Source organism: Petromyzon marinus, unplaced genomic scaffold (assembly GCF_048934315.1).
Source record: "Petromyzon marinus isolate PM22_M1 ecotype Great Lakes invasive population unplaced genomic scaffold, UKy_Petmar_22M1.pri1.0 PM_Scaffold_37, whole genome shotgun sequence".
In the NCBI taxonomy this organism is placed as follows: domain Eukaryota; kingdom Metazoa; phylum Chordata; class Hyperoartia; order Petromyzontiformes; family Petromyzontidae; genus Petromyzon; species Petromyzon marinus.
The window spans coordinates 671,910-688,143 of record NW_027423357.1 but is presented as its reverse complement, the minus strand read 5'-3'; the positions used below and the strand labels follow the sequence as shown (position 1 = coordinate 688,143).

The following is a 16,234-nucleotide window of genomic DNA, read 5'->3' as shown; positions in this document are numbered from 1 at the left end:
GAGAGACACGGGTAGAGAGAGAGACACGGGGAGAGAGAGAGTGACACGGGGAGAGAGAGAGACACGGGGAGAGAGAGACACAAGGAGAATGAGAGACACGAGGAGAGAGAGAGTGACACGGGGAGAGAGAGAGACACGAGGAGAGAGAGAGACACGGGGAGAGAGAGACACAAGGAGAATGAGAGACACGAGGAGAGAGAGAGTGACACGGGGAGAGAGAGAGACACGAGGAGAGAGAGACACGGGGAGAGAGAGACACAAGGAGAGTGAGAGACACGAGGAGAGAGAGAGTGACACGGGGAGAGAGAGAGACACGAGGAGAGAGAGAGACACGGGGAGAGAGAGACACAAGGAGAGTGAGAGACACGAGGAGAGAGAGAGTGACACGGGGAGAGAGAGAGACACGGGGAGAGAGAGAGACACGGGGAGAGAGAGAGACACGGGGAGAGAGACACGAGGAGAGTGAGAGAGACACGGGTAGAGAGAGAGACACGGAGAGAGAGTGACACGGGGAGAGAGAGAGACACGAGGAGAGAGAGAGACACGGGTAGAGAGAGAGACACGGGTAGAGAGAGAGACACGAGGAGAGAGAGTGACACGGGGAGAGAGAGAGACACGAGGAGAGAGAGAGACACGGGTAGAGAGAGACACGGGTAGAGAGAGAGACACGAGGAGAGTGAGAGAGACACGAGGAGAGTGAGAGAGACACGGGTAGAGAGAGAGAGAGACACGAGGAGAGAGACACGAGGAGAGAGACACGAGGAGAGAGACACGAGGAGAGAGACACGGGTAGAGAGAGAGAGACACGAGGAGAGAGAGAGAGACACGGGTAGAGAGAGACACGAGGAGAGAGACACGAGGAGAGAGACACGGGGAGAGAGACACGGGGAGAGAGAGAGAGACACGGGTAGAGAGAGACACGAGGAGAGAGACACGAGGAGAGAGACACGGGGAGAGAGACACGGGGAGAGAGAGAGAGACACGGGGAGAGAGAGAGAGACACGGGGAGAGAGAGAGAGACAGAAGCTCTCCCGTTTGCCCCCCCATGCCCCCCCCCCATGCCCTCCTCCCCCCGTGCCCCCCCCCTCCTCCCCCCGTGCCCCCCCCCCCTCCCCCCTCCTCCCCCCCTCCCCCCCCGTGCCCCCCCAGGGTGAGGCGGTGTTCCTGCAGTCGGCCCTGGCCGGCCTGGGCTCCCTGCCACGGATCCTCACCGAGATCAGCGCAGCGCTGCACGACGCCTCCAGCGTGGGGGGCGGCAACCTGGGGGGGCCCCTGGGGGGGCCCCTGGGGGGGGCCCTGGGGGGGGCCCTGGGGGGGGCCCTGGGGGGCAACCTGGGCCTGCACCCGCGCAAGTAAGATGTACGTGGCGCTGGCGTGCGGGTGGGTGGTGGTGGTGGCGGTGACGCACACAGACAGAGTACACACAGAGAGTACACAGAGTACACACAGACAGAGAGTACACACAGAGAGAGTACACACAGAGAGTACACACAGAGTACACACACAGAGTACACACAGAGAGTACACACACTCACACTCACACACACAGAGAGAGTACACACAGAGAGTACACACACACTCACACACAGAGTACACACACACACACACAGAGAGAGTAAACACAGAGTACACACACAGAGAGAGTACACTCACACACAGAGTACACACAGAGTACACACACTCACACACAGACAGAGAGTACACACAGAGAGAGTACACTCACACACACAGAGAGTACACACACAGAGTACACACACACACAGAGTACACACACAGAGAGTACACACAGAGTACACACAGAGTACACACAGAGAGAGAGTACACACAGAGAGTACACACACACACTCACACACACACCACACACACACACATTCACACACACACAGACACACACACAGAGAGAGTACACACCCACTCACACACAGAGAGAGTACACACACACACACTCACACACAGAGAGTACACACAGACAGAGAGTACACACACACTCACACACACACAGAGAGTACACACACACACACAGAGAGTACACACACACACACTCACACACAGAGAGTACACACACACTCACACACACAGAGTACACACACACACAGAGAGTACACACACACACAGAGAGTACACACACAGAGAGAGTACACACACACACAGAGAGTACACACACACTCACACACAGAGAGTACACACACACACAGGGTACACTCACACACACACTCACAGGGTACACACACACACTCACACACACAGGGTACACACACAGGGTACACTCACACACACACACAGGGTACACACACACACACACAGGAAACACACACACACTCACACACACAGGGTACACACACACACACACACAGAGTACACACACACACAGGGTACACACAACAACAACAACAACCGCCATTCGCCACTAAGTGGCGGTGACGTCACCACGACGCTTGTGCCAGGCTATGTGCACCCTGAGGCCACGTGAAGTGTCGAACGCCCGCTGGCAGGAGGTCACGGGGCAGACCCAGGTGCCACGGGTCGACTGACTGAGATGACTGGCTGATGCACCACCTGTGCCCCCTACTGTGCCAACCTGCTGTGCTTTAGCCACCCGGTGCTCCGCTCGCTGTTGTGAGCGTCGCTCCTCCGCCCTCCGTTGTTGTTGGAGGGCGACTGCCTCCAACTGCCCAGTAGCATCCTTCACGAGCCTCTTCCACAGAGGCCGATCTTGACACCGCTGGTACCGGCAAGTCCACTCAGCTCCACGTCCTCCTGTACCACATCACTCCATCTCTTCTCTAGCCCGTGCCGCGCCCGCTTAGCCCCCTCAATCCGGCCAAACAAAAGCTGTTTCGGCATGCGGTGGCTGGGCATGCGGGCTACATGACCCAGCCATCGCAGCCTTGCCTGCCGGAGGAGCTCACCGATGGGACCCTGCCCAGATCTTTCAAGGATTTGTGAGCTCCTCACACAATCCAGTCTGGTTAAACCCAGGATGGATCGTAGGCAGGTCAGCCTAAATGTTTCTAACCGGCGAAGATGTTCCATTAGGGGGGTCCACGTTTCGCAAGCGTAGAGAAGGGAGGGAATGACCGTGGCCCAGAAGACCTGAAGCTTAGTGCGGAGCGACAGACCAGGTAGCTTCCACACAGCGTTACGCAACTGATGAAAAGATATTGCCGCTCGACTGATTCGGAGTGAGACCTCTGCTGTTAAACTGGAGCCAGTCATAAGCACACTGCCCAGGTATGGGAAACTCTCCACTCTCTCCACAACTGCCCCATCACCGATTGGGAGTTGTGGGGGTGGAGTGTCCGATGGTACAAAATACCCAGGCAGGTGCTTAGTTTTGGTGGGGCTGATGGTAAGGCCCCACCTCTTAGTGGCACGCTCCAGTCTCAGCAGCAGCGTCTCCAACTCCTCCTCTGACTGAGCAGCTATTACCAAGTCATCAGCATACATAACGTGGTTGAGCAATAGGGAGCCATCCCTTGACCGCACCCGGGCATCGATTAGCCTCCCATTATATCTGTACCATATGGAGATTCCCCCGGTACAGCTATTGAAGGCTTCACGAACTACGTGGTCAAAATAGATGTTAAATAATGTGGGAGCCAGAGGACATCCCTGTCGCACCCCAAGGTGTACAAGGAATGGCTCTGACTCCCGGCCACGTAGTTTTACCCGGGCCCGCTCACCATCATGAAGGTCCTTAATGATCGTGAGCAGAGGGTCAGGTACTCCAAAAGCACGAAGAACGACCCAGAGCCCAGGCCTACTGATGGTATCATAGGCCTTGACCAGGTCAATAAAGCAGAGATGTAGGTCTTGTTGGAATTCCCTACATCTCTGCTGTAGCAGACGGACAGAAAATATGGCATCTGTGCAGGACCGCCCTTTCCTGAAACCGCATTGGGGCTCCGCAAGCCTCTTCTCAGCGTGCCTGGCAAGGCGATGCTGAATAATCCTTGCCAGGACCTTTCCCGGCACACTGAGGAGTGAGATGCCCCTGTAGTTGTTACAGTCTGTGCGGTCCCCCTTCTTAAAAAGGGGGACCACCAGGGCATCCTTCCAATCCTGCGGAACCCGTCCAGTGGTCCAGACTGTTGTTATGATGTCATATAGGGCAGTCTGTGCACAAACGCCACCCTCCCTCAGCATTTCGCTTGGGAGATCATCTCTGCCCGCTGCCTTTCCTGGTCTCAGACTCCGGATCGCCTTCAATACTTCCTCAGCAGATGGCACCTCAGCCAGCCACTCACAGGGGGTGACTTCATCCAATATTTGAGGCACCGCAGCCTCAGCAGGGTCATCCTCACTTTGTGCCACGATGTTTTCCTGGCTGAGGGATTTTCCCTCCCCCAGGACCTCACAGAAATGCTCAGCAAATCTGCGAACCTGTTCCTGGGGGTCGGAAATTGGATCACCGTTTTTTCCCCTAATGATGGTAATAGGTGTGGCGCTGCAGGTTACTTTTTTGATGGAGTTAAATAGAGATTTGTGATCACGGGCCACTGAGGCAGACTCCATCTCCTCAGCAACCCGCGACTACCACCCATCCTTGCAGCGCCTCACAGCTCTCCGAACCTCCGAGCGAAGGCTGCGGTAAGCCTCCTCATTCTCTGACGTGGGATTCTGTAGCCGATGACAGTGGGCCTGTCGCTTTTTCTCAACCATCCTGAACAACTCCTCTGTCATCCAGGGTGTCTGGGGAGGTCTGGACCGCGTACCCAAAGCAGCCATTGCAGCTGCATGAGTCACAGTCCTAAACCTCGCCCATTTACCCTCGACATCAGGAGGAGTCGGGGACGATGCCAATCCCAGCCGCAAGCGATAATGAAATTCTCGCTTGCAACTTTCATCAGCTAGCTGAGACCAGGCCACTTTAGGTTGGAATGGGGTCCTGGGTGTACACCCACCACCGGAGTGGAAGAATGGCAGGCGCATCTTACAGATGACTAGTCGATGGTCAGAGGGCAGATCAGCTCCACGGTAGGTCCTGGTGTCAAGGACATGGGCTCGCATTCGCTGGTCCGTCACTATGTAGTCCAGCAGATGTTCTTGCTTGGACCCGGCATGCATCCATGATGTTGTGTGGATGCGCCGATGCCGGAACAGCGTGTTGGTAATTACAAGCCCATGGGCTGCACAAAAATCTAGCAGCCTCCTACCGTTGTTATTGAGCTGATCTGGCCCATGCCCTCCAATCACTCCAGACCAGGTGCCAGTATCATGACCAACTCGGGCATTGAAGTCACCCAACATGATGACTCTATCCCGAGGGGCCACTTTAGCCAGCACCTGTGACAGGAGGTCATAGAAGGCATCTGACTCATCGGCTTTGCCTGCATCCCTCCACGGATGTTCATCTTCGGTGGGGGCATAAGTAACCACGACCACCATTCCTCGCCTCCGGTTGATGGGAAGGCGAGCCCAAAGTAGCCTGGGGCTTACAGCTTCCCACACCTCACCGCCACGCTCCCACGCCCCCTTCATTCTTTTGTTCAAAAGAAGACCCACACCCTGTTGTTTGGCAGTCTGCTGCCCCGAGTAGAGGACTGTCCACCCCTCATGGTGGCAGGAGCCAGAGCCGGTCCACCGGACCTCCTGAATGCCGCATAGATCCAGGCGGTACCGGTCCAGCTCCCGACAGAGGAGTGGCAGCCTCTCCTCTGCAGTGAGCATTCGAACATTCCACGTGGCCACCCGTAGTGGCTTTTCGTTGTTTCTGGAGTAGCCCCGAGGGTAGGTATTCAATCTCCTGGCTCCGCCAATTGGGGTTTGGCCAGGAGACGTCATAGACGCCTGGCCCCCCGGGGCCTCCGGCACAAGCTTAGTTGTTACATATTTCAGTTTAATTCGTGGTTTTGTGGTAATTAATTGAAGGTGGAGGGGTTACCAGCCCCTCGCACCCGTCCAGAGCCCCCGTTTAGCCCCTGTGGTGGACACATATGCCATGAGGGGAGGAGCCAATCAAAATTGGAACTCCCCCCACAGCGCTGTCCACGACAGAGTTGCCCGTCCGGCACCGCGAGGAGGTAGGGGGTTGTTTTGCCGGACACAGGGTACACTCACACACACACAGAGTACACACACACACACAGGTGGTACACACACACACTCACACACAGGGTACACACACACACACACAGGGTACACACACACACACAGAGAGAGTACACAGACACACACACTCACACACAGAGTACACACACACACACACAGGGTACACTCACACACACACACAGGGTACACTCACACACACACAGGGTACACTCACACACACAGAGAGTACACACACACACTCACACACAGAGAGAGTACACACACACTCGCACACACAGAGAGAGTACACACACACACTCACACACACTCACACACAGAGAGTACACACACACACACAGGGTACACTCACACACACACACAGGGTACACACACTCACACACACTCACACACAGAGAGTACACACACACACACAGGGTACACTCACACACACACACAGGGTACACACACACACACACACAGGGTACACACACACACTCACACACACAGGGTACACACACACACTCACACACAGAGAGTACACACACACTCACACACAGAGAGTACACACACACACAGGGTACACACACACACAGGGTACACACACACACTCACACACACAGGGTACACACACACACACTCACACACACTCACACACAGAGAGTACACACACACAACCAGGGTACACTCACACACACACAGGGTACACACACACACAGGGTACACACACACACTCACACACACAGGGTACACACACACACACACAGAGAGTACACACACACACTCACACACAGAGAGAGTACACACACAGAGTACACACACACACTCACACACTCACACACACGCACACACACAGAGTACACACACACAGGTGGTACACACACACACTCACACACAGGGTACACACACACACACAGGGTACACACACACACTCACACAGGGTACACACACACACACACGTGGGTACACACTCACACAGGGTACACACACACGTGGGTACACACACACAGGGGGTACACACTCACACACAGGGTACACACACACACACTCACGCACAGGGTACACACACTCACACACAGGGTACACACACACACACTCACACACAGGGTACACACACGTGGGTACACACACACACACGTGGGCACACACACACACAGGGTACACACACACACGTGGGTACACACACACACGTGGGTACACACACACTCACACACAGCGTACACACACGTGGGTACACACACACACACACGTGGGTACACACACACAGGGTACACACACACACGTGGGTACACACACACAGGGTACACACACACACACACACGTGGGTACACACACACACACACGTGGGTACACACACACACTCACACATGGGTACACACACACAAACACGTGGGTACACACACACAGGGTACACACACACAAACACGTGGGTACACAAACACGTGGGTACACACACACACGTGGGTACACACACACACGTGGGTACACACACACACGTGGGTACACACACACACAGGGTACACACACACACAGGGTACACACACACACAGGGGGTACACACACACAGGGTACACACACACACGTGGGTACACACACTCGTGGGTACACACACACACAGTGGGTACACACACACTCACACATGGATACACACACACACACAGTGGGTACACACACACACAGTGGGTACACACACACACACACGTGGGTACACACACACAGGGTACACACACACACGTGGGTACACACACACACAGGGTACACACACACACGTGGGTACACACACACACAGGGTACACACACACTCACACACACAACAACAACAACCGCCATTCGCCACTAAGTGGCGGTGACGTCACCACGACGCTTGTGCCAGGCTATGTGCACCCTGAGGCCACGTGAAGTGTCGAACGCCCGCTGGCAGGAGGTCACGGGGCAGACCCAGGTGCCACGGGTCGACTGACTGAGATGACTGGCTGATGCACCACCTGTGCCCCCTACTGTGCCAACCTGCTGTGCTTTAGCCACCCGGCGCTCCGCTCGTTATTGTGAGCGTCGCTCATCCGCCCTCCGTTGTTGTTGGAGGGCGACTGCCTCCAACTGCCCAGCAGCGTCCTTCACGAGCCTCCTCCACAGAGGCCGATCTTGACACCGCTGGTACCAGTCATCGGCAAGTCCACTCAGCTCCACGTCCTCCTGTACCACGTCACTCCATCTCTTCTCTAGCCCGTGCCGCGCCCATTTAGCCCCCTCGATCCAGCCGACTAAAAGCTGTTTAGGCATGCGGTGGCTGGGCATGTGGGCTACATGACCCAGCCATCGCAGCCTTGCCTGCCGGAGGAACTCACCGATGGGACTTTGTCCACATCTTTCAAGGATTTGTGAGCTCCTCACAAAATCCAGCCTAAATGTTTCTCACCGGCGAAGATGCTCCATTAGGGGGGTCCACGTTTCGCAATCGTAGAGAAGGGAGGGAATGACCATGACCGAGAAGACCCAAAGCTTCGTGCGGAGCAACAGACCAGGTAGCTTCCACACAGCGTTACGCAACCGATGAAAAGATATTGCCGCTCGACTGATTTGGAGTGAGACCTCTGCTGTAAAACCGAATCCGATCTTGAGCACACTGCCCAGGTATGGGAAACTCTCCACTCTCTCTACAACTGCCCCATCACCGATTGGGAGTTGTGGGGGTGGAGTGTCCGATGGTACAAAATACCCAGGCAGGTGCTTAGTTTTGGTGGGGCTGATGGTAAGGCCCCACCTCTCAGTGGCACACTCCAGTTTCAGCAGCAGCACCTCCAACTCCTCTGAGTGAGCAGCAATTACCAAATCATCAGCATACATAACGTGGTTGAGCAATAGGGAGCCATCCCTTGACCGCACCCGGGCATCGATCAGCCTCCCATTGTATCTGTACCAGATGGAAATTCCTCCGGTACAGCTATTGAAGGCTTCACGAACTACGTGGTCGAAATAGATCTTAAATAATGTGGGAGCCAGAGGACATCCCTGTCGCACCCCAAAGTGAACAGGGAATGGGTCCGATTCCCGGGCCCACTCATCATCATGAAGGTCCTTAATGATCGTGAGCAGTGGGTCAGGGACTCCCAAAGCACGAAGAACATCCCAGAGCCCAGGCCTACTGATGGTATCATAGGCCTTGACCAAGTTAATAAAGCAGAGATGTAGGTCTTGCTGGAATTCCCTACACCTCTGCTGTAGCAGACGGACAGAAAATATAGCATCTGTGCAGGAACACACTTTCCTGAAGCGGCTTTTCGTTGTTTCTGGAGGAGCCCCGAGGGTAAAGATTCAATCTCCTGGCTCCGCCATGTGGGGGTTTGGCCAGGAGACGTCATGGACGCCTGTCCCCCCGGGGCCTCCGGCACAAGCTTCGTTTGATATTTTTGCATCGTACTTTAGTGGTAGTGAAGTGAAGGTGGAGGGGTCACCAGCCCCTCGCACCCGTCCAGAGCCCCCAGTTGGCCGCTGTGGTTGGTTACAAACACCACGAGGGGAAGGGTCAGTCTCAATTGGCCCTCCCCCCACGGCACTGCCCACCACAGCGTTGCCTTCTGGCACCACGAGGAGGCAGGGGTTTGTTTTGCCGGACGTGGGCACACACAAACACGTGGGTGCACACACACACACACACACAGGGCTACACACACAGGTGGTACACACACACACAGGGTATACACACACACACACAGGTGGTACACACACACACACAGGGGGTACACACACACACAGGTGGTACACACACACAGGTGGTACACACACACAGGTGGTACACACACACACAGGTGGTACACACACAGGGGTACACACACACGTGGGTACACACACACACGTGGGTACACGCAAACACGTGCGTACACACACAGAAACACGTGGGTACACACACACACAGGGAGTACACACACACACACGGCGTACACACACACACGCACGGGGTACACACACACACGCACGGGGTACACACACACACACACGGGGTACACACACACGGGGTACACACACACACGTGGGTACATACACACAAACACGTGGGTACACACACACACAGGGTACACACACACACAGGGTACACACACACAGGGTACACACACACACCGGGTACACACACACAGGCGATACACACACACACGGGGTACACACACAGAAACACGTGGGTACACACACACACACAGGGGTACACACACACACACAGTGTACACACACACACAGGGGGTACACACACACAGGGGTACACACACAGGGGTACACACACACACAGGGGTACACACACACACACACACAGGTGTACACACACAGGGTACACACACAGGTGGTACACACACACACACGTGGGAACACACACACACGTGGGTAGACGCAAACACGTGGGTACACACACACAGAAACACGTGGGTACACACACACACACGGGGTACACACACACACACGGGGTACACACACACACGTGGGTACACACACACAGACACGTGGGTACACACACACAAACACGTGGGTACACACACACACAGGGTACACACACACAGGGTACACACACACAGGTGGTACACACACACAACAACAACCGCCATTCGCCACTAAGTGGCAGTGACGTCACCACAACGCTTGTGCCAGGCTATGTGCACCCTGAGGCCACGTGAAGTGTCGAACGCCCGCTGGCAGGTCACGGGGCAGACCCAGGTGCTACGGGTCGACTGACTGAGATGACTGGCTGATGCACCACCTGTGCCCCCTACTGTGCCAACCTGCTGTGCTTTAGCCACCCGGCGCTCCGCTCGTTGTTCTGAGCGTCGCTCCTCCGCCCTCCGTTGTTGTTGGAGGGCGACTACCTCCAACTGCCCAGTAGCATCCTTCACGAGCCTCCTCCACAGAGGTCGATCTTGACACCGCTGGTACCAGTCATCGGCAAGTCCACTCAGCTCCACGTTCTCCTGTACCACATCACTCCATCTCTTCTCTAGCCCGTGCCGCGCCCGCTTAGCCCCCTCAATCCGGCCGAGCAAAAGCTGTTTCGGCATGCGGTGGCTGGGCATGCGGGCTACATGACCCAGCCATCGCAGCCTTGCCTGCCGGAGGAGCTCACCGATGGGACCCTGCCCAGATCTTTCAAGGATTTGTGAGCTCCTCACACAATCCAGTCTGGTTAAACCCAGGATGGATCGTAGGCAGGCCAGCCTAAATGTTTCTAACCGGCGAAGATGTTCCATTAGGGGGGTCCACGTTTCACAAGCGTAGAGAAGGGAGGGAATGACCGTGGCCGAGAAGACCTGAAGCTTAGTGCGGAGCGACAGACCAGGTAGCTTCCACACAGCGTTACGCAACCGATGAAAAGATATTGCCGCTCGGCTGATTCGGAGTGAGACCTCTGCTGTTAAACTGGAGCCAGTCATAAGCACACTGGCCAGGTATGGGAAACTCTCCACTCTCTCCACAACTGCCCCATCACCGATTGGGAGTTGTGGGGGTGGAGTGTCCGATGGTACAAAATACCCAGGCAGGTGCTTAGTTTTGGTGGGGCTGATGGTAAGGCCCCACCTCTTAGTGGCACGCTCCAGTCTCAGCAGCAGCGTCTCCAACTCCTCCTCTGACTGAGCAGCTATTACCAAATCATCAGCATACATAACGTGGTTGAGCAATAGGGAGGCATCCCTTGACCGCACCCGGGCATCGATCAGCCTCCCATTATATCTGTATCATATGGAGATTCCCCCGGTACAGCTATTGAAGGCTTCACGAACTACGTGGTCAAAATAGATGTTAAATAATGTGGGAGCCAGAGGACATCCCTGTCGCACCCCAAGGTGTACAGGGAATGGCTCTGACTCCCGGCCACGTAGTTTTACCCGGGCCCGCTCACCATCATTAAGGTCCTTAATGATCGTGAGCAGAGGGTCAGGGACTCCAAAAGCATGAAGAACGACCCAGAGCCCAACCCCCTACCTCCTCGCGGTGCCGGACGGGCAACTCTGTCGTGGACAGTGCTGTGGGGGGAGATCCAATTTTGATTGGCTCCTCCCCTCATGGCATATGTGTCCACCACAGGGGCTAAACGGGGGCTCTGGACGGGTGCGAGGGGCTGGTAACCCCTCCACCTTCAATTAATTACCACTAAACCACGAGTTACACACACAGGTGTACACACACACAGGTGTACCCACACACAGGGGTACACACACACACAGGGGTACACACACACAGGTGTACACACACACACAGGTGTACACACACACACAGGGGTACACACACACAGGTGGTACACACACACACAGGGGTACACACACACACAGGGGTACACACACAGGTGGTACACACACACACAGGTGGTACACACACACAGGTGTACACACACACACAGGGGTACACACACACACAGGTGTACACACACACACAGGTGGTACACACACACACAGGTGTACACATACACACAGGTGTACACACACAGGTGTACACACACACAGGTGTACACACACACAGGTGTACACACACACACAGGTGTACACACACACACACAGACACACACAACAACAACAACCGCCATTCGCCACTAAGTGGCGGTGACGTCACCACGACGCTTGTGCCAGGCTATGTGCACCCTGAGGCCACGTGAAGTGTCGAACGCCCGCTGGCAGGAGGTCACGGGGCAGACCCAGCAGGTGCCACGGGCCGACTGACTGAGATGAGTGGCTGATGCACCACCTGTGCCCCCTACTGTTCCAACCTGCTGTGCTTTAGCCACCCGGCGCTCCGCTCGTTGTTGTGAGCGTCGCTCCTCCGTCCTCCGTTGTTGTTGGAGGGCGACTGCCTCCAACTGCCCAGTAGCATCCTTCACGAGCCTCCTCCACAGAGGCCGATCTTGACACCGCTGGTACCAGTCATCGGCAAGTCCACTCAGCTCCACGTCCTCCTGTACCACATCACTCCATCTCTTCTCTAGCCCGTGCCGCGCCCGCTTAGCCCCCTCAATCCGGCCAAACAAAAGCTGTTTCGGCATGCGGTGGCTGGGCATGCCGGCTACATGACCCAGCCATCGCAGCCTTGCCTGCCGGAGGAGCTCACCGATGGGACCCTGCCCAGATCTTTCAAGGATTTGTGAGCTCCTCACATAATCCAGTCTGGTTAAACCCAGGATGGATCGTAGGCAGGCCAGCCTAAATGTTTCTAACCGGCGAAGATGTTCCATTAGGGGGGTCCACGTTTCGCAAGCGTAGAGAAGGGAGGGAATGACCGTGGCCGAGAAGACCTGAAGCTTAGTGCGGAGCGACAGACCAGGTAGCTTCCACACAGCGTTACGCAACCGATGAAAAGATATTGCCGCTCGACTGATTCGGAGTGAGACCTCTGCTGTTAAACTGGAGCCAGTCATAAGCACACTGCCCAGGTATGGGAAACTCTCCACTCTCTCCACAACTGCCCCATCACCGATTGGGAGTTGTGGGGGTGGAGTGTCCGATGGTACAAAATACCCAGGCAGGTGCTTAGTTTTGGTGGGGCTGATAGTAAGGCCCCACCTCTTAGTGGCACGCTCCAGTCTCAGCAGCAGCATCTCCAACTCCTCCTCTGACTGAGCAGCTATTACCAAATCATCAGCATACATAATGTGGTTGAGCAATAGGGAGCCATCCCTTGACCGCACCCGGGCATCGATTAGCTGAATAATCCTTGCCAGGACCTTTCCCGGCACACTGAGGAGTGAGATGCCCCTGTAGTTGTTACAGTCTGTGCGGTCCCCCTTCTTAAAAAGGGGGACCACCAGGGCATCCTTCCAATCCTGCGGAACCCGTCCAGTGGTCCAGACTGTTGTTATGATGTCATATAGGGCAGTCTGTGCACAAACGCCACCCTCCCTCAGCATTTCGCTTGAGAGATCATCTCTGCCCGCTGCCTTTCCTGGTCTCAGACTCCGGATCGCCTTCAATACTTCCTCAGCAGATGGCACCTCAGCCAGCCACTCACAGGGGGTGACTTCTTCCAATATTTGAGGCACCGCAGCCTCAGCAGGGTCATCCTCACCTTGTGCCACGTTGTTTTCCTGGCTGTGGGATTTTCCCTCCCCCAGGACCTCACAGAAATGCTCAGCAAATCTGCGAACCTGTTCCTGGGGGTCGCAGATTGGATCACCGTTTTTTCCCCTAATGATGGTAATAGGTGTGGCGCTGCAGGTTACTTTTTTGATGGAGTTGAATAGAGATTTGTGATCACGGGCCACTGAGGCAGACTCCATCTCCTCAGCAACCCACGACCACCACCCATCCTTGCAGCGCCTCACGGCTCTCCGAACCTCCGAGCTAAGGCTGCGGTAAGCCTCCTCATTCTCTGACGTGGGATTCTGTAGCCGATGACAGTGGGCCTGTCGCTTTTTCTCAACCATCCTGAACACCTCTGTCAGCCAGGGTCTCTGGGGAGGTCTGGACCGCGTACCCAAAGCAGCCATTGCAGCTGCATGAGTCACAGTCCTAAACCTCGCCCATTTACCCTCGACATCAGGAGGAGTCGGGGACGATGCCAATCCCAGCCGCAAGCGATGATGAAATTCTCGCTTGCGGCTGGGATTGTCAGGGACATGGGCTCGCATTCGCTGGTCCGTCACTATGTAGTCCAGCAGATGTTCTTGCTTGGACCCGGCATGCATCCATGATGTTGTGTGGATGCGCCGATGCCGGAACAGCGTGTTGGTAATTACAAGCCCATGGGCTGCACAATAATCTAGCAGCCTCCTACCGTTGTTATTGAGCTGATCTGGCCCATGCCCTCCAATCACTCCAGACCAGGTGCCAGTATCATGACCAACTCGGCCATTGAAGTCACCCAACATGATGACTCTATCCCGAGGGGCCACTTTAGCCAGCACCTGTGACAGGAGGTCATAGAAGGCATCTGACTCATCGGCTTTGCCTGCATCCCTCCACGGATGTTCATCTTCGGTGGGGGCATAAGTAACCACGACCACCATTCCTCGCCTCCGGTTGATGGGAAGGCGAGCCCAAAGTAGCCTGGGGCTTACAGCTTCCCACACCTCACCGCCACACTCCCACGCCCCCTTCATTCTTTTATTCAAAAGAAGACCCACACCCTGTTGTTTGGCAGTCTGCTGCCCCGAGTAGAGGACTGTCCACCCCTCATGGTGGCAGGAGCCAGAGCCGGTCCACCGGACCTCCTGAATGCCGCATAGATCCAGGCGGTACCGGTCCAGCTCCCGACAGAGGAGTGGGAGCCTCTCCTCCGCAGTGAGCGTTCGAACATTCCACGTGGCCACCCGTAGTGGCTTTTCTTTGTTTCTGGAGGAGCCCCGAGGGTAGAGATTCAATCTCCTGGCTCCGCCAATTGGGGTTTTGCCAGGAGACGTCATAGACGCCTGGCCCCCCGGGGCCTCCGGCACAAGCTTATTTTTTACATATTTCAGTTTAACTCGTGGTTTAGTGGTAATTAATTGAAGGTGGAGGGGTTACCAGCCCCTCGCACCCGTCCAGAGCCCCTGTTTAGCCCCTGTGGTGGACACCTATGCCATGAGGGGAGGAGCCAATCAAAATTGGATCTCCCCCCACAGCACTGTCCACGACAGATTTGCCCGTCCGGCACCGCGAGGAGGTAGGGGGTTGTTTTGCCGGACACACACAGGTGTACACACACACACACAGGTGTACACACACACACACACAGGTGTACACACACACAGACACACACACAGACACACACACAGGTGTACACACACACAGGGTACACACACACACAGGTGGTACACACACACACAGGTGTACACACACACAGGTGTACACACAGGTGTACACACACACAGGTGTACACACACACAGGTGTACACACACAGGTGTACACACACACACACAGGTGTACACACACACACACACAGATGTACACACACACACAGGTGTACACACACACACAGTGTACACACACACAGTGTACACACACAAGTGTACACACACACACACAGGTGTACACACACACACAGGTGTACACACACACACACAGGTGTACACACACACACAGGTGTACACACAGACACACACACACAGACACACACACACAGACACACACACAGGTGTACACACACACGCAGGTGTACACACACACAGGTGTACACACACAGGTGTACACACACAGGTGTACACACACACACAGGTGTACACACACACAGGTGTACACACACACACACAGGTGTACACACACACAC

General features: G+C 55.5%; 2 protein-coding genes across 9 annotated transcripts in view; both read left to right on the top strand.

Annotated features, from left to right (window-relative positions):
* LOC116958114 (uncharacterized) overlaps positions 1-16,234 on the top strand; it is a 139,146-nt gene that overhangs the window by 107,669 nt on the left and 15,243 nt on the right. For all 7 annotated transcript variants that reach the window (XM_076064278.1, XM_076064280.1, XM_076064277.1 and 4 more), the window contains one exon: positions 1,150-1,352. In XM_076064278.1, the coding sequence (XP_075920393.1) occupies positions 1,150-1,352 (203 nt within the window). The remainder of the gene's footprint in view (positions 1-1,149; positions 1,353-16,234) is intronic.
* LOC142923258 (uncharacterized) lies at positions 5,620-14,552 on the top strand. 2 transcript variants are annotated; one of them, XR_012940647.1, is made up of 3 exons: positions 5,622-7,544; positions 7,708-12,418; positions 12,456-14,552. XR_012940647.1 is itself a non-coding variant. In XM_076064283.1 (2 exons), exon 2 carries the CDS (start codon positions 9,359-9,361, stop codon positions 10,400-10,402), a length of 1,044 nt encoding a protein of 347 aa, XP_075920398.1. In that variant the 5' UTR covers positions 5,620-7,544; positions 7,708-9,358; the 3' UTR covers positions 10,403-14,552. The 2 variants fall into 2 exon arrangements, 1 of the variants encoding a protein (XP_075920398.1); XM_076064283.1 differs by having other exon boundaries at positions 5,620-7,544; positions 7,708-14,552.